This window comes from Ursus arctos, unplaced genomic scaffold (genome assembly GCF_023065955.2).
Source record: "Ursus arctos isolate Adak ecotype North America unplaced genomic scaffold, UrsArc2.0 scaffold_36, whole genome shotgun sequence".
NCBI lineage: Eukaryota > Metazoa > Chordata > Mammalia > Carnivora > Ursidae > Ursus > Ursus arctos.
The window spans coordinates 14,674,686-14,694,670 of NW_026623050.1; the positions used below are offsets into that span (position 1 = coordinate 14,674,686).

The 19,985-nt window shown below is 37.9% G+C and overlaps 1 protein-coding gene across 4 annotated transcripts in view; it reads right to left on the minus strand.

Annotated features, from left to right (window-relative positions):
• The window catches only part of CEP152 (centrosomal protein 152), a 92,552-nt gene that overhangs the window by 57,234 nt on the left and 15,333 nt on the right, over positions 1–19,985 (minus strand). For all 4 annotated transcript variants that reach the window (XM_048219030.2, XM_057306221.1, XM_057306220.1 and 1 more), the window contains exons 6-12: positions 19,206–19,353; positions 15,685–15,825; positions 14,460–14,599; positions 11,234–11,434; positions 6,612–6,759; positions 4,853–4,944; positions 3,818–3,981 (exon numbers count right to left, since the gene is read on the minus strand). In XM_048219030.2, coding sequence (XP_048074987.1) covers positions 3,818–3,981; positions 4,853–4,944; positions 6,612–6,759; positions 11,234–11,434; positions 14,460–14,599; positions 15,685–15,825; positions 19,206–19,353 — 1,034 coding nt within the window. The remainder of the gene's footprint in view (positions 1–3,817; positions 3,982–4,852; positions 4,945–6,611; positions 6,760–11,233; positions 11,435–14,459; positions 14,600–15,684; positions 15,826–19,205; positions 19,354–19,985) is intronic.

Here is a 19,985-nt window from a genome sequence, read left to right on the forward strand (position 1 = left end):
CAACACACACACACACACAGAGAGAGAGAGAGAGAGAGAGAGAGAAACAGACAGACAGAAAAGGAGAATGAATATTTGGGTTTTTTAGACATTATAAAAGGAATTCCTTACAGTAAACTACACATTTATCAATATACACATCTGTATAGGTAATAGATACAGTGTCAATATGTCTGTATAGATCCCATCTACTTAAACCACTTCTATTTATACAGAAATAGAAATAGAAGATAAAAATATAATTCACAGAAACAGAATTCTATAAGAAATATAAAACATATTACAATGCATCTTCCTGTGCTGTAAGATGTGGCGAACTTTTAGCAGAAGGCTTATTTTGCTCGGTTAACAAATTAGGCATCCCTAATTTCTTTTCTTACTGAATGCTGACCACTGAAATAGCACATCATGTACTCCTAGAGGGAGCCAAGTCAGAGAGCAGAGAAAGTGCTTGCTAAAATAATTTTCTCTTCTTTCCCAAAAGGGAAAAAGTCAGCAGTGGTGACCAGTCCTGCTGAGCCCTGTGGAAGTCAGTTCCCCTAAGTCCAAATAAACTGTAGTCCCTTATGAAGCCTGCTGAGAAGACCAAAGGGAAAAGGCATTCCACTTGTTAAATGTTTATTATTTGAGCTTCGCAGCCAACTATAATAAGGGAGAGGGGAAGCTGTCTGCAAGCTGCATGCAGATTTAGCTACTCAAATTCCATGAATGTGAAATAGAACACTGAGCCTAAACCCTTAAAATTTACTAGGCAGTAGCTTGAGGGAGGTGTAGTTGAGAATAAAAGCTTGGAGCTGCTAATATTTGGGTCAGTGATTTGAAAGCAGCTCAAGTCAACAAAGAACTAAAATTCTCGACACTGGGAAAACTGTGGCTTCCTCTTGTTCTAAGAATCACAATCCAGCAGAGAAAGGTACAAATCTCTTCTATAACTCCTCTCACTTTGATCTACGAATAAATATTTTTACTTTTTCCTCAAAGCAAATTCTTATCTATTAAACTGCTGGTGAGTGGGACGACTACAAGCTAAAACTTTTTTCACTAATCCTGTGATTCACAGGATGTCTTCTAGCTAAATGTCAAGGACCACTCACTCTGTGCTTAGTTATTCTCCACTTTCCCAGCGGAATGTGGCAGAAATCCTTTTACTATGATAGTGATGTGATGTCTCAGGTTGTTATCCATAGGAATGTACTTTATATTACCGTAGGATTTTGGCTATGAGTACTAATTAAATACAAAGGGCAGAAGCAGAATACATTTTTAGATACCATGATGAAGTCTACTTGAAAAAATAAAACATATATTATTTTTATATAACATATATATGTATTATTTTCCAAATTCCCAGGCTAATTATAGCTCAAATTAAAATAAAGTAATAATAAATTGGAGAAAAATCTTTTTTGAGATGAACTAAATCTTTAACCCTCTAAAAGACAAGACATAAGGAAGAATGAAGTTGAAAGCAGAGGTTTGACTGTCATGTAAATAGATGTACATGACAGTAAAGTTTTGGGCTCAAGGACTGGTTCTGCTGCTAATGGTCTGTCTTCTTGGGCAAAAAAGTTCAGCCCTTCCAGTTTTCCCAACCCTAAAATGAAGATAGAGATCTGATGTTTCACCAAGGTTGAGGTGAGGATCAAAACCTTTTACAAAGTATATGTTGAATTAAAAGAGAATTAATATGAAAACTGAATCAACGGTATATTCTAACCAATCATCTATTAAATAATAATAGCAATATCTATCAATGATTAAATGTCTAATACCTGTGGGGTACCTGGGTGGCTCAGTCAGGTGTCAACTCTTGATTTCGGCTCCAGTCATTATCTCAGGGTCCTGGGATCCAGCCGTGTTGGGCTCTGTGCTCAGCAGGGAGTCTGCTTGAGATCCTCTCTCTCTTTCTCTCTCTCCCTCTGCCCACCCCCACCACTTGTACACTCACTCTCTAATAAATAATTTTTTAAAAAATTAAAAATAAATGCCTAATATGTGCAAGATTATGTGAGGTCCTTTATATTTCAATCCTCATTTTAACCCCCAAAAGGACATCTATAATCTACTTAATAGAAAAAACCTGATGAGAAAACAGGCTCAGAAAAGCCAAGAAACTTGCCCAGGATCACAAAGCTAGTGATAAATGGCTAAACTACAAATCGAAACAAAATCTGGGTCTAAAGACCATGCTCTTTCCACTAGCCATTTAGAACTAATCTGGCATGAACAGGAAACAAGACATTCACAGCAGTAAATTTTCTAGGTAACTAAATTTTAACTTCAAAATTTTATGTAAATCTGTCTAAAAAATATAATGCATACATCCTTTTTTATTTTAATTAACTAACCAAAGATGAAGGCTTTCTTCAAAACTCAGGATCCTGACTGCAGGCATTGTGAGGTAGACCACAGCTGTCGTTCCTATAGCTCTCTCCTTGCTAAGGCCGAGCTGTCTGACTGAAACACTGGCCCAGCTACTCACAGTCAGCAACTCAGAGAACTCACGGGATACAAACATATCTAAGGCCCTGGGATAAGAGCCTGAAGGTGGCTCCTGCTAAATACACCACATATGTTAGTTCTGCCATTTGCATCCTACCTTCCTTCTGAATTGTAGCTGTAATCTGTCGAGATGAGAGTCCCAAAGATGGACCCTCCAGATCAGTGCAGCTTAGTAAACTGAATTAACACCTTGTTTCACAGTATTACCCAGTCACTTGAGATTTCAATTTTCTGAATGTTATCTTACTGTTTTGAAAATGAAATCACAGGATTAAAACACTTAACTTCTAAAACCTATTGTAGAGGAAACCCTTCAGGAGATTCATACACTTGTACTTAGTTGCATGATACCTGAAACACAACAGGTAATAAACACTCTCCCGGAACAATAACGATGGTAAACTCGGTCTGAAACTGGAGACTGGCCGGTGGGGGTGTGGAATTTGAATGCATTCAAGAAAGGCTCTCCTTAGCCTAAATGCAATTTCTGCCAAACACCCATCTTTCGTCCTTCTCCCACATCAGCAGAAGGAATGACTGGACAAATGAATCTTTGTTCATCAAGGATAACGTGTAGCACACAGCACTTAGCTGCTCACAAGTATGTCTTCCTCTCCCTGCCCAGGCAAAAATGTAAACTCCCTGCCAGAAGGGAGAGTTTCATCCTCATCTTTTATACTCAACTCCCAGAGCCTTGCATAGCACCTTCCAGAACACAAGTGCCTCAAGAACGTACATCCTGTCCTTCATTCATCTTTTAAGTGTTCCCTCTTATACCACCCCACTCCCTCCCCCATCAGTCCCTGCGAGGGATGATAAGGCCCTCCCTTTCATGAGATTACTGAAGTATCTGTGTTAAACAGTGGTATAAAAGACAGAATCTCTATCTTCAAAGTAAGGTCACTGGAAAGATCCTAGGGAAAATTAATGCTTATTTTCTCACATGCCATTGATAAATGCCATGGACCTGCCTTCAACACACAATATGAATAAAAATGATATGCCCTTGCCTTAATAATAAAAGATACCTAATCTCAGTTGCAGAATTTACTCCGTGTATTTTAACTTTAACTTCATCATTTTTACATTATTGAAACTGATGTGCCTATTGATACTGAAGATAGTACAACAGCAATAGTTGAGGTTTCTGTCATTTTGATTTCGGACATTTACACTTCATTAGAAGTAACTAAAGCCTTCTGTCCCACTTTCAAGAACTAGCCAGCTCATCATTTCATGCCTGGTGCCACTCATTTGCGTGTATCACCAGTACTATTAATGTAGGTTCTTCTACAGTAAATGATTTTCTTAATACCTCTTCACTTTGGACTTTTTCCAGTTGACTTTTTTAATACCCAAATCCACATATGATTCAGTGAGTTCTACATTTAATTCTCCTTCTGAGTCCCTTGGAAGTATTCCTAATTTTGCAGCAGATTCATAGAGAGAAATTTCATCTTTTAGTTCTGTTAATTCTTCCTAAAACACAAAATTATTGAAAATTATTTTCTTATATGAAAGAATCAGTCATTCATCTATGCTTCAAAATTCATTCTAATGATCAACAGAAAGTAGAAATGTTTCTTCCCATACATTAAAAATAACTTTAAAATAATGCTGCTATGAACATGGGTATAGAATCAATATATATATTAACTTTACGTGTGTGTGTGTATATGTGTATACACACACACACACACACACACACACACACATATATATATATATATATATATATAACTTTAGAAAGGCCAGCACGTACCAGTTTTCAAGTAAACTGAACGAACAAATGAATAAATGAACAAGAAAGCAAATGTAAGGAACCTCTCTCACACCTCCCTCGCTTACATTCTGTGCTCCACAAAGAGTGTCCCTTGAGCTGAGAAACTGACGGCAGCACTTTTTGGCTTTCTAGAGGACAGAGTAGACTGGTTTGCCAAGAACGTGTTGTACTTTAGTCTGCCGGTGGGAAAACGCAAACTATGTCTTTCCAGCAGAGGTAATACTGGAACTCTTGCTCCAGTGGAAAATGTAAGTAGCGCTGGAGGAGGATGTGAGAGCTGCAGTGAAACTGCAGGTCTCCCACACCTGTAGATACACTTATCTCCGGGACACACCCACAAATGAAAGGACACGCGTGTGAGGGAGGCAACAGGCAGACTGACGGGGAGGGGGAGGGGGGCTGGCTCTTCAGTCAAGACAGACCTGGGCTTGACTACCTAACTGTGTGGGTGAGACTGTGAACCACTCTCAGTGCCTGGTCTGGAGATGGTCCAACTACTCAGAAAAGTGATGTAAGCACTGCCTAATTCAGTTACCCATAGAGTCTCTTCCAAGCCGCAACACTCACTTGCAAAGCCTTGTTCATGTTTTCACTCATAGCATGTGCTTTTTGTGCTTGCTGCAGCTGGAACTGTAGCTGAGCCACCTCCTGTACAGAGCCTACGGGGGAAAAATCAGAGAGGACACCAAAAGTAAAGGGACAAAGCACCTATGATGTACAGAAGCACTTGACTCCACTGAGGCTACAGAAGGTGCAGTTCTCCTTTATTACCTTTTCATTACCTTTCTAGGAGCACACAGGTGTAGCCACTGGGACCCAGAAGGCAAAGGTCCAGACATTTCCAAGACATGGCCACACATTTAGTATGGCTCTTCATATGCCCTTGGGAGGTTGAAGACTTGGGACTACTGTGACCTTGCTATGAATCAAATCAGCCACGTCTACAGACCTTAATACTCCCCGAGTCCTTTAATAGGAGCATAACGTTCCAACTCATAGAAAGCCAAAGCAAAAATTCTTTGGAACCCATCTCTACCCTCTAATAAGAAAACTACATCTCGCTGCCTTTAGCTTCTTTCGAAACGCTTTTCTTTCCACCACCCCCACCTCCACATGTGAAAAAAGCATATTCGGGCCATGCTTCGGAAACTTCGGTAACCTAATGTTTTAAATGTACCAGGGGAGGCTCCCATTTAAGAGGGATTTTACTGGGCCTCCTCAAAAGAAAATGAGCATCTGGGAAATGGTTAAGCAAAGCAATGATGGCATATTATGCAACTAAAGAAAATCGTATTTTCAAAGGCTTTAGAGGCAAGGAAAAAGGCTAAGTAATGCCATGTGAAACAAAAGGATACAAAGCTGAACGGGAGGGGAGGGCCAAACAGGGTATGAGCCAAATTTTGCCCCACCAAAACCTACGCACACAAATATTTTGACGGTCTTTGACTTTAGTACGTTCACCTTCTGAGGAAGCTACTCTGATACACATTGAACCAGCAGTCTGAATTGGCTTTACATGCCAAATTGTGACTTTCATATGTCAGGTCAGGAATAACCACTGAGCTATTTTCACAGCAGGAGCTACTCACCAGCACACAGGACAGTTTTGCCGGTAGGATAATTTGCATAAACATGTGATTGTTTTATTGCCTTTTACTCTAATGTCATTCTATAAAAACGAATTAGAAATAAAAGTACTGCTGAAACTAATGACAAACAGTGTATGTCTCAAACTTAATACCATGGAAACCATATGAGAAATCTTAAGCATGACAAAAATATAACTCCCTGGCTTCAACTGACCAGGTAAGTGCAAGAGGAAAAAAAAATTTAAAAAGTTTCACAAAACAATAGAAACACATGATCAGACTGATTCTAAAAAGCAAAATATAATAGGATTTCATAATCATCTTTACTTTCCAGGGTTAAAACCTACCTTCTAACATTTATTCTACTGTTCAATTTTTGTACATTCAGTTAAACTATGTTTTCAAAAAGGCACTATGTGCAGAAGCAGGGAATTACCTATGTGTATGTGTTCGATTTCACTTGAAGGCAATACATTCAAACATTAGCAATAGTTATCTCTGTGTAGTAGGATTATTGGTTATTTGTATTTGCTACTTTGTACTGGTCTGTGTTCTCCAAATGATCTAATGAAACACATTATATACCTTTATACATATATAATAACAATGTTTAAAAAATTCTCACTGATGATCTTTTCTGTCTTAATTGGATTTTTATAATTCATGGATCCTACTATGTTCTCTCTGCAAATTAAACTAGCCTCCCGGGGAGACAAGAGTCCAGCCCAGACACCCACCTGAGTGCAAGAAGTTGGCACACTGCTTCTGACTCTCCTCTAGACTTCTCGTCAATCTGTTAATAATCTCAGTCTTTTCTAATTTGGTTGCTTCTTGATTCCTTTCCAGTTCTTTCACTTGATCTTTCAAATGACAACAGATATCTTCCTAAGTAGAAAAAGTATTCGAGAAGTCATTTTCATGATCAGTTATTAAATACTAAACTAATAAATATAATACATAATTGGATTTTAGGTCAAACATAAAATCCTCACAGAGAAGCATCACCTCTTTTACAAGGTTAACTGCACAGGACTGGGAGTTAGAACAAACTTTTATGATCTTGGGCGAGTCATCAACTTCTCCATCTGTTTTTTCTTTTGTAATTACGCTAATAAAGGTTACATTCAATGAGTTCTAGAGTCTTTTCTGTTCTACAATCACAAGACACTGATATTCTAAAATTAGATTCTATTCAAGCCAAAGAAAATGTATTACACTTCTATTTGCATGTTACACTGCCACTATAAGTGTATGTATATATATATTTAGGCAGATCACTTTGAACTATGGAATCTGTATCCCAAGACAGCAAGGATTCAGATAAATACATGGAAACTCACTCTATTCTGAAGAGCCAAAAGCTCATTCTACTCTGAGCAGCCAAAAGTAATCTCTCCCTCTTCTGAACTTCTTTTATATTTAATCTGTTTCTCTCTTGTATTCTTCTGCCTTGTACATGTCTTAATTTTCTTAATAAAGTCTCCTTAAAGATACCTATGCAGTGTCTTACACATGACGAGTGCTACAAAAACAACCAACCTCTAAAAATAAATGACAAAGAAAACCAGACAGGATAAACGGCTGTGTGTGCACACACTTGTGCATGCACATAGCATGCATTCACCTGTGTAACTGTATGGGGATATATAGAAAAATATGGGGCACATATAAATATATTCAAATTTCTTCAAAAAGAAAAGTGTGTTTGGGAGTAATAAGGCATGGGAGTCACAAGCCTGGGTAGAAGAAATCATCACTTCTCATTCAAAAAAGACTACACAGGCTGAATTCCACACAAAAAGCAGAGCATGGGACAGGCAGGAGTAAATTAAGGTAATTGGCTGAAGTTACCTGAAAAAGTCTGAAGAAAAGAAGTATTAAGAAGAATATGAAGAAAGGACTCTGAAGCAAAGAGAAGGCATTTGGGACCTGATCCATAGGATAACCTAAAGCCCAATAATGCCTTAAGGATAGTAACACAGGGAACACCTCATAAGGATACTGACAGCATCATTAAGCAGAGGAAAGAGATTCTGAAGTCTTCTATTTTAGTTAAAAAATTCATGTGAATTTTGCATTCTATTTCATAATGTAGTCATGTTTGCTTTAAATTTTTTCTACCAAATTTCTGAGCAAAATGAAGCTTCTGGAAACTGCTCCATGTTTATTCAACAGTGCAAACCTCTTGGCACACTGCTGCTGATTCCCAGGCCAGCTTGAAAAGCATGGTTCTAAAGCGCCAAAATAACATGGCAAACACAATGAATGGGCTAACATTAATGACAGTATGAATGTGTGTGTGAGAACGGGTGGGTAAGACAACATTTATGGGCTGGGGAGGCTGTAATAACTTTTATAAGAGACTGAGACTGGCAAAAAGAAAGTTCGAAAAAAGGTAGATATGAAAAACATATGAAGAGAAGGGCTGACTGTGGCAATAACGTGACTAAATGCAACAATCGATGACCCATGTTGTTTCCTGTTGACAAGTTCAGGGAAACCAATTACACTCATAAACCTGCTCAGTTTCAATACCAAGAAACAAATGAAACGAGTGGTTCCTTCTTTCCTATGAGTAGCTTCAGTGAGAACATTCAGTTCAAGACGGTTAAAGGCGGACAGCCTTAAGACTGAACAAGACAAGCGTGGTGATAGAGCTAACAGCTGAATCTATGGGAGCAAATAGAATTGAACAGATTTCTACTGAACAGAGAAGTGAGGGTCAGGCCACACAGAGGTCTGTGGAAACCTCTTAGCCAAGAAAAGGTGTTTTAAGTGGAACCTTTAAATATAGCATTAAAGGAAAGCTAGAAAGTAGAGCAGGCAAAAGTCATGACATAGAAACCAAACAAAGTTCACGACTTCACCCAAAGCTGCAGATGTCAAGAAGACCAGAGTGAAGAAAGATTTTATACCATCAAGGACAGAATCAGAGATCTTAACCTGACATTCATGACACTTCCACGAATGGGAGACAGAAGACAGGAGAGTCCAGGAGATGGTTTGCTATTAGAGAATTCTGTCACCGAAGGAACACGGAGCTCCAAGAAGCTTTGGCTGAGTATCATAATAATATGATTAGTTTACAATTGTAGTCTTTCCCACCAAGAACTAGTTTTTCATAAAGCAGTTATTTTTAACCTTTTGCAAGGGGAGACGTTAGCCTCTTGGAAAATCTAAATAAGTTTGTGGGTCTTCTCAAAAAAACCGCATATACTGACACCCAAAAGAAAATCATACCCACAATTTGAGAGGTTCCATCAAAGCCCTGGCATCTAGTCATGAACTGCCTTAGGGGATATGCCAGGTTTAAAAGTCTGTGTAATTAGCACAACATGTGAACATCAACTCTGTTAACACTGTAGTGTTGCCTCTGTTAACACTATAGCACATAGGAACACAGCTGTATGTAACCATGAGAGAGCTGCTCAGAACCTAGAAATTCGCAAACTTATTCATCTACTAAATTATCCAGTTACCTGTACCTTGGTACTATTTTCCAAAAGTTGTTTTACTTGTCAATGTGCTAAATTCAACATAGGAAAAGGCTTCTCTGAAAGGGAAATATTTTATACCTCTTCAATAACTTTATAAAGAAAAAGAGGGCAAGGGGCAATGTGCAGAACGTATATATGGTTCACAACTACTGCAAGAAATCAACCGCCTCTGTATAGAACACTCCTACATTTTTCTGATTACAGGTAGGCATCTCCCTAGCTCCTGGTTGATCTTTACAGCAGCTTGCTAATCAGGAATCTCAGTTTGGATTCTAAGATAATACAGATTGTCTTTTTACTAAAAATACTGCTGAACCAACTGATCCCAAATTGACAGCACAAAAGAAATAGCCTAAGAAACATTCCCAAAAGGAAAACCTATTAGCACTTTGGAATGATTACTTTGCAAAGCAGCTATGCAATTATATCCAGAGGCTAACATCAGTGTTATGGTCTGTTTAAAAAAATAAAATAAAATCAGTCACACAATGTAGTAGTGGAAAAGACCTTAATCAACACCTTCAATTTGTGGTTCAGGAGTCTGAAGTCCAGTCAGCACAGAATCAAGACTTTGTTCTGTGTTCTAGTCCAGGGTCCTTCCATTGAAGGGGGGCGGAGGGGGATAGTGGTGAAACCAGAATGGAGTGGGCACAGGGGTTGAACACAGCAAGAATTTCTTCCAGCCCTCCCCTGTGTAACGTGTCAAAGTCAGCAGAGAAGGGAGAGATCCTCAGCCCTGCAAGGAAAAGCCACCAGATTCCAACCCTCTCATCACCCAAGAAGGACCACTGTCCAAGTCCAACTAGTTTTAATGCTACTACACAAACACAGCCAAAATAAAATTTTATCTCAAATGCCATTTGTTTAAATACTAAAGATTTTTTCAATAATGTGGCATAGACCTTGTCTTTCCCCACATAACTTCCACACCAATCTAACTCACAATATTTTTCTATATAAAAAAAGCATATTTAGGAAAATAAATCTAATAAAAACTCATAAATACCTATAAAAATAAGACGGTATACAACTATTACTGGCAATAAGACAGTACTTATGAAAATATAATCTTACGTACTTCTACCTAAAACAGGGAAAAATATAGTTGGCTATATAAATAAAAAATAACAACTCAAATGAGGATGAATTTTAAGTGTGGTGGAATCTGCCATACCCTCCCATATTATTTTTCTGCTCTTCTTCCCTTGGGTTAAATTAATTCCGAAATTACATGAAGAAAAGTACACCCTGAAATTTTATTCATTCAGGTGATTATCTGGGTTTGGAACACAAGCATACCCACCACCTGACTCACCCTCATCTTACATTTTATTGCCTTTGGGGCAAATATAATACAGACTGTGAGAGATGCTCAAGTTTTACATCTCAGTGATTTTAGATCAGACTTTCTTCCTTATGTTATTACACCACTCTCAAAAATTAACTCTTCTTCCAAGAACCACTTCTAGACGATATATACTGACAAGTAAATTACCAAGAAAGCCCGTCCTGGTTAAGCTCTCAAGACAACCTCTCAAGTTCGGACCAGCTCCCAGAACACTCACTCTTTTCAGTATGGATTTACTCTAGGGCAACAAGAACAATATGTATAAATACTCTACAAATAAAGGACTAGTAATGTGAGAATTGAGAAAGTACTAACCAATCCTGTAAGAGAAAGAATTTCCAAAATTAAGCCTTCAGGACATAATCATAGATTAAAAATCATTGGCTTTTAAGTTCTACTCATGAATACCTACTGCAAATATCCAAAATTTCCATGACGAACCACAAAATGTCAGTTACAAAAAATAACCAGCCTTACTGGTTTAGAACAGCTGCTCATGTGAAATCATCCTAACCTGTTCCTTCAGTGCAGTAATGGTAGCGTCCAATTTCCTCTGTAAGGACAACACTTGCTCTTCATGCTTCTTCGTGAGGCCCATCACAATGCTCTCATGCTGCTCTCTAGCACGCTGAAGTGATTCCGAATGACGGAGGTCCAGCAGCTGCTGCTTCAGGCTCTCCAGAGCCATTTCAGTTGTCCTGGACTTCTTAATCATCTAGTAGACACAGGATAGCCGTGTTTACAGTAGTTTGACTCTTTACGGACTGTAACGCTAAAAATCAACCATCCTTTAAGAAGAACAGACAAGAAAGGGTCTCCCTATAGTGGCTTTAGTTCCTTAAGACTTCCCTGGCTGGGACCCACCAGGCCCACGGCTGCTGGAAATATTCACCGACAAAAAGAAACTGTAGTTATCTGAGGAGAGTGATAGAGGATTTTGCTCGGCATGATGGCAATGTGGATCCCAGACAAGGAATCTGCTATCACAATAGTGGTCCCAGTGCTGTTTGCACTGCTCTGTGAGCCAAGTGTGGGGGGTAATCCAATTGCTGGGTCACAGAAAAATGACAACTGTTTCTTGAAAGACTGATGAAAACTGTCAACGATCACTTGTTAAAAACAAAATTTTGAAAACTTTATCTATACAGTTGTTGAAAAATAATGGTGTACTAGGCTAAATAATGGTTCCCAAAAGAGGTCCATGTCCTAATCTCCAAACCCTGTGAATACGTTACGTTACATGGCAAGGGAAAAGGCTGTAGACCAAATTAAAATTGCTAATCAGATGACCTTAAGATAAAAACGATTATCCTGGATTATCTGGGTGGGCCCAATGTGCCCAGAAAGGTCCTTAAATGAGGAAAACTGAGACAGGAAAGTCAGAACTAGTGACTTCTGGCTTTGAAAATGAAAATGGGCCACAAGCCAAGGAAAGTCGGTGGCCTCCATCAGCTGGAAAAGGCAAAAAAATGGAGTCTCCTCTAGAGCCTCCAAAAAGCAACACAGCCCTGCTGACACCTTGATTTTCACCCAGTGGGACCCATGTCAGACTTCTGACCTCCAGAACTGTAAGATAATATGCATTGTTTCAAGCCATTAAGTTCATGCTAATGATAGAAAATCAGTATACTTGGCGATGCCGTTGCTTTTATTTATGTTTTCATTTATGCCTTATTTTTAATACATGCAATTTCTAACTTATAAAAAGATTAAAAGTTGTAACAGTTTACTACATAAAAGCAATTCAACTTTATAAGAACTATCAATTTTCAAAAAGTTAAAAATGCTAATAGTCTCTTATGCATAAAAATTAAAAATTCAAATGAGGCTTATTCTTCATTTCTTTTCCAGAGATTGACTATTTATTCAATGCTGTTTAAAGTGCTTATGACATTTATTCATTTGCTCAATAAATAATGTGAATACTTTGCAGCAGGCAGGGTTCTGAGCACTTAAGAACATGATGACAAGACAGGCAAGGTCCAAACTCTTACTACTTTCTGGTGGGAAGAGACAAGCAATAACAAGTAAACAAATGAGATCACTTCAGAGAGTTTTAAAATAGAGTGATAGGATATAGCATGATGAAGAAGAGTAGGAATATGGAGCTATGGGCTACTTTTGATAAAAGGTGACTTGTTTTCTCTGACACCTGAAGGATAAGGAACCAGATATGTGACAACATTGTTTAAATTCTTTCATGAAACCATCTTCAGAACTAGCCACACATCTCATCCAAAACCAAACTCACAATTATATAGTCACTTTCAATTGTAACCACTCTTACCCCCCCACCCCCCTGCAAAATGGTATTACTCTCATGAGTCACCCCTCACCAGGCCTAGCTACCAATGACTTGTGACCATTTCCAACCATTAAATGGCTATCTCATTAATCAAAGAATGTGCCACCACTTTATCCTTTTTTTAAGATTTTAAAGTAACCTCTCCAACCATTGTGGGGCTCAAACCCACAAGCCCAGATCAAGAATCACATGCACCCCTGTGCCACCACTTTTAAGACAAGTCTATCGGGATCAGGAAATTTAGGTGCTGCTGTTTTGTCAGTAACTGGCTTTGTAACCTTGGGCAAGTAATTTGACCTCTCCAAAACTTGATTAACTCAACAATAAAATGGTAAACACAATGCCTCATGCCTCACTAATCAAAATCCCAACAAGATTTTTTTTACAAACATAAAAAGTGATATGCAAAATCTAGAAAAAGAAAATGTGAGAAACTACAAATGTTTTTAAGAATACTAACAGTAGCTCTCGTTTACCACATTTCAAAACACACCATAAAACTATAGTTGTGATAGTATCAGAGCAGGAATAGAGAAATACAGAAGACAAAATATGTACAGGTTACATCAGTTTTCAACAACATTCACCCAACATTGACTGACCACCTATTATGTGCCAGAAGGCAGGGAAGACTTAAGAAAAGAAAACCCACAAGCAGGGGGTGTTAATCAACTAGCAGTGTGCTGCGGAAAGGACCTTCCAGAGAGAAGAGACAGCATGTACAAGCACATGAAAACAACACACGCACTACTGGGTTTGAGGAGAATCAGGGAAGAGGTAGGCAAGGATCAGATGGCCATTTCCATGCCACACTTCATCTCACAAGTAAAGCGGGGTCAGACTTTAATCAAGGGAAAAACAATCAGTATTTAAGAAAGATTGGCCAAGAGAGAATTCGGAGAAAGGGTAAAAGACTAGAGACTAAGGGTGCCTGGGTGGCTCAGTGGATTAAGTGTCCAACTCTCAATTTCAGCTCAGGTCATGATCTCAGAGTCATGAAATCAAGTCCCGCATTGGGCTCCACACTGGGCATGAAACATGCTGAAGATTCTCTCACTCTTTCTCCCTCTGCCCCTCGCCCCGGCTTTACCTCCCCCCCCCCCAAAAAAAAGACTAGAGACTAGTTAAGAGACTTTTGCAACAAATGGTAAAATCCTGAATCAGAGACATGTGGACAGAAATGTGGAGACTCCACAGAAGGCAGTGGCTGACGGGATGAAAGGGAACAGAGGAGCTGGAGACTTCTATCTGGTACGCAGATGACTGGGTGGATGCAAGCACCATCCCCCCAAGGTAAGGGAAACAAAAGCAGGCTTATGGGGAAGAAGATATAAACTGCAAAGTTCTGCTAAATTTAGTCCTACATTACCAAAAGATAACTAAACTTTTCACTGTATTAAATTTTTACCATAAATAATCAAGATAAAAGATTTACCTGTTCTTCGTTCACTTTTAATGCTTGTATTTGGGTCTCCAGTGCTTTTATTTGCGCTTCAAGCTGTAGCTCTCTTTCTTTTCCATTCTGAAAGAGTTTCTGCGATTCTCGGAGGCTGAGGGTCAAACCATCCTTTTCATCTACAATATTTAAAATGTTTATATAAATAATAACTTACTGTACAGGGACCCCAATTTTCACAATCTCTTAACAAATATCAGATCCGTATCATATAAATGTTTAGTTCAATTCAGATAGTAAACTTCTGTTGATTTAGAGAAAACCAGGAAAGTTCCAAAAAAGAATGCCAAATGGCACCAAAAAAATTGAGAAAACCAGAACCACTTCCCTCAAAAATCTTACTGTATCCTTTTAAGAACCACAAGATTTCCTAACAATGATTTCAGCATTTGTTTACTTGAGAAGCTACATAGATGTGACAAATCCCTCCTAATCAAAGAAGGAATCCGAGGACTATTTTTTATACACACTTGCAATGAACTTTTAAATTCACCTAATCTTTGATTCTTCCCACATACTTTAACAGTTTACCAGTTCTTCTCTCAAAATAAATTTTATAAACATTACAGAAAGAGACCTTTTCACTATCAATTAAGTTTGAAACAAGCTAGAATTCAGTCACAAAATTATTCCACAAATGAAAAGTTCACCATTGACCAAAACTACAGAAAGCATGAAGAGTAAGCAATTATAACTTGAAACTGTGTTTCCTCTATGTGCTTCTCCCAGTAATGGCTCTATTTTTCTCCTTGACACACCCAAAGGAGTTCGGGATCACTAACTCTTACTTGGATTAAAATCTTATGTTAATTTGTAGGCTTAGAAAATGTATTGCAAACTAAACACAAGTCTCTCTGGAAATTGGAATATTTCATCCAAGGCAAACTACATAAGGAACCAACCACTTACTAGTACAGAATGCTATCAGCATAAATAATGTTCACTGATTCTAACAGCCTAACAGAAGAGAAGAAGAGAAAGAGGGAGAAAAAGAGGACCTCGAAATAGGATGTTCTGGTAAGAAGTAATCCAAGGCAAGGTGTCAAAAGTCCTGGATTTTTGTTTCTTTCGGACTGACTCATTATGAGCCCTCTGACCAAGTGCATCCACTCTCTAAGCTTCATATTTAAAATAAGCTGTTAGAAACAAGATCTCTAGCTTTAGTGTACCTCATAAATACAGCACCCAACAGGTATAATCTTACCTTTGATTATTAGAAGCTGATGATTCAGATATCTAATTTGATGCTCACTTTCATTTAACTTTTCAACTAAATTGTCTAGTTGTCTCTCTTTTGCTTTGTTAAGAACCTGAAGTTGGATAATCTGCATATTTTCTGCAGAATCTGCATTAAAATTAAAGATAATTTATTAGATAAAAGCATACCCAAATGTAAATTTGTGGATACAACTCATTAGTATCATGAAATCAATTCAATGGATTTTGACTAGCATTTTTTAAAAAAAGACAGAATATATCAGAGTGTATCATACAGTATGAATGATTATTTTGTGAAATGTTTTAGTTATATATACTTATTTACACAGATTAATATTATAAGACCCCATCACAGTACTTCTTACTGTGGTCACTGCCAGAAAAGTTCAAGAAGTTACTGGTCTAGAGTATAACCCTGAGTCACTACCATTTTGGCTAATTAAAAACAAGCATATAGCAATTACAATGGAACAGAGTTCAGTGCTCTCATAAAATTGAAAAAAAAAATACATCAGCTTCTATAAAGCTATTTTTAAAGAAAATTTCTAGACATTCTTCTCAAAATATTTTATTTTAAACAGGAATGAGAATTGTATTCACATTTATGCTAGCACATAACTGTTGCATTAATCAATGAACAGATTAATAAAGAATTTTGAGGTCTTCTTTCAGAAATGATTGAAGTCATTTTAGGGACCACTTAAAAATGACTGGGGGGAAAAAGAGGAAAAATGATGTGTAGGAGAAGGACAGTGCTTCAACAAAATGACAAATATTTTTCTTCATTTTCTTCTAGAACAATGCTTCTACTTGCCAACAAACAATCTTCTTTCTTTAAAAAGAAATAAGACCAAAAGAAACCCGTGAAGACTGAAAACTTTGTTACAAATCAACTTAGAACAGGGCTAGTCCAGGAATGGGCGGTCTGCAGGCCACACCTGTCCCCAAAGTCATTTTTTTTTTTAACTACCGTGGCTAAGAAGCTGTAATCACTAAATTCAGCACTACCTTGCCATTAAGTTATCTAATTAACTTCCAAATGTCAAATTTAGGCAAACGTGTAACTTAAACAAAAAATAAATCGACTTGATAAAATTCAGATTGTTGAGAGTGTGACACAAGGTTATCTACACAGAAAGACCAGAAATACAAACGTAACTGAACACAGTAGAGAAAGAACAAATACCAAGATGTCAGGCCACTGCTGTGATGCTTATTTACTCAGCCTAAAACCAGTTATGCCACACATGCTGTCCACCTCCTCATCTCATTCCATGAAACCTCCTGAACAAAGAGAGGCGACTCCATATTTGCTGCTGACTCCTTTGGAGGAATTAGGCCTCCCCGTAACTATCCTGCAGCCCACGGGGATGACAGAAACAGCACTCTGGAGTCAGGGCGTGCAGTCCAGTTTTCTCGGTGTAGCCCAAGAAACCTGGAACAGCCAATGACTTTCCCCCTGCTGCTTAAATGTGAAACAAACAACTTGCTGTCACACTCTAGAGTCACGCTGGCTCTTCACATGCGAAATAACTAGAAGCTATTTCACGTGCCAGAGAGTATGACGATGAAAGTTAAACATACGAAATATTCATTCAGGTGAGTCACGGCGTAAGTTCTGGCTTTTGATTTTGGGTGTTTCATCTCCTCCAAACTCTCCGGTAACACTTTTCTCGTTCTCATATTTATACATGCACTATATAAAGGGAATTTTTTTAGCAAATGCCACATGACTAAACCTGAGATAACTCTAGTTTAAATTCTGAAAATTAAGTACTTTATATCAGAGTTGCCTAATTATTATTTTAAAAGTCTAAAAATTAGGGGCGCCTGGGTGGCACAGCGGTTGGGCGTCTGCCTTCGGCTCAGGGCGTGATCCCGGCGTTCTGGGATCGAGCCCCACATCAGGCTCCTCCGCTATGAGCCTGCTTCTTCCTCTCCCACTCCCCCTGCTTGTGTTCCCTCTCTCACTGGCTGTCTCTGTCTCTGTCAAATAAATAAATACAATCTTAAAAAAAAAAAAAAAAAAGAAAGAAAAGTCTAAAAATTAAAAGAAAAACTTAAGATGATAATGGCTGCTCTGGAAAACAGTGTGGAGGTCCCTTAAAAAGTTAAAAATTGAGCTACCCTATGATCCAGCCATTGCACTACTGGGTGTTTACCCCAAAGATACAGACGTAGTGAAGAGAAGGGCCATATGCACCCCAATGTTCATAGCAGCAATGTCCACAATAGCTAAATCGTGGAAGGAGCCGAGATGCCCTGCAACACATGACTGGATTAAGAAGTTGTGGTCCATATATACAATGGAATATTACTCAGCAATCAGAAAGAATGAGTTCTCAACATTTGCTACAACATGGACGGCACTGGAGGAGATAATGCTTAGTGAAATAAGTCAAGCAGAGAAAGACAACTATCATATGATTTCTCTCATCTATGGAACATAAGAACTAGAATGATCAGTAGGGGAAGAAAGGGATAAAGAAAGGGGGGGTAATCAGAAGGGGGAATGAAACATGAGAGACTATGGACTATGAGAAACAAACTGAGGGCTACAGAGGGGAGGGGGGTGGGGGAATGGGATAGACCGGTGATGGGTAGTAAGGAGGGCACATATTGCATGGTGCACTGGGTGTTATACACAACTAATGAATCATCGAGCCTTACATCGAAAACCGGGGATGTACTGTATGGTGACTAACATAATATAATAAAAAATCATTATTAATTAAAAAAAAAATAAATAAAAAAAAAAAAGATGATAATGGCTGGCTTACTAAATTACATTTCTTTTTTTTTTTTTTTTAAAAGATTTTTGTTTATTTATTCGACAGAGATAGAGACAGCCAGCGAGAGAGGGAACACAAGCAGGGGGAGTGGGAGAGGAAGAAGCAGGCTCATAGCGGAGGAGCCTGATGTGGGGCTCGATCCCAGAACGCCGGGATCACGCCCTGAGCCGAAGGCAGACGCCCAACCGCTGTGCCACCCAGGCGCCCCTAAATTACATTTCTATGTAGTAATGAAAAATTTAAGATTGAAGAGAAAGCTCGATTTCATTTTCCAAATTAGACTTCAGTAAGAAAAACATGTATCTAATGAAAAGTCTTAACCAACTAGAACTGAAATATACAGTTGAAAAGAACTTCTATTAATGTTTTATTATGGTAAGTTTCAAATATATAAGGTAGAGAGAAGAGGGCAATGAACCCCATGAACCCATCACCCAGATTCAATAACTACAAACTCATGGCCAGTCTTGCTTTATCTATATCTCCACCTAACATTACCCCCAACAACATATTATTTAAAGTAAATCCAAGACTTCATATCAGTTTATTCATAAATACTTCAGGATCTCTAATAATAACGGAACTTTAAAAAAAAAAAACCAACCACAATTCCATTATCATACTTTAAGAAAAAAAATAACAATTTTTGAGTATGCCCAGTGTTCAAAACTCTCCAATTCTGTTATTAAGAAATAAATATAAGCTTGATACATACTTTCATTAGCTCCTAAAAATTGTTGTTGCAGGCTTTCAAATGTGTCACTTCCTGCTATCTCCTGGCCTGGTGAGTCATTATTCTGGGCAGAAGACTGATAAGGTTTATATGTCACTTTATATGGTTCCAAAGCTTGACAACTGGGACCCTGTGATGTAACAAACTGCTATCAGAAGATGATAAATGAAACTGACCATCAGGATTTGGACTTTTCTTTGAAAATAATCTGAATTAGACACCTCAATATTGTTAGGAAATTTAATTGTGGCACAATTACAAACTTTATACATACATCTTTGTTTAAAAATACCATTTACAGTCATTTAACACTGTTAATTAAGTTTATAATATATAATTTATATATATTAATTAGATGTATATATCTTAATTGTAGATATATATATGTAAGATATATATAATCTTAACTGTACTTTTGAGCATATAATGGGGCAAATTCCATAAATAACACTCAAGAATTCCAATAATATTGTTTATAAATATTTAAGAATGATTTGGGTGATGCCAACATCTTGGGAACATAAAAATGTACATATTCAATAACAAGAACATGTGGCACAATGCCTTATATATAATATTCAATAACATTTGTGGAATAATTAATATTCCATAGAGATAGAAAATGACCACCTTAAAAGGATCAAAAAGTCGTCCTGTCATTGGGTGACACAGAATGGCTATTGGCAAAAAAAGCTACTGGCAAAATCAATGTCAAAGTCTAAGAAGCAGCCACCTATATCCTGAGGTCTTAGCTCATTAATA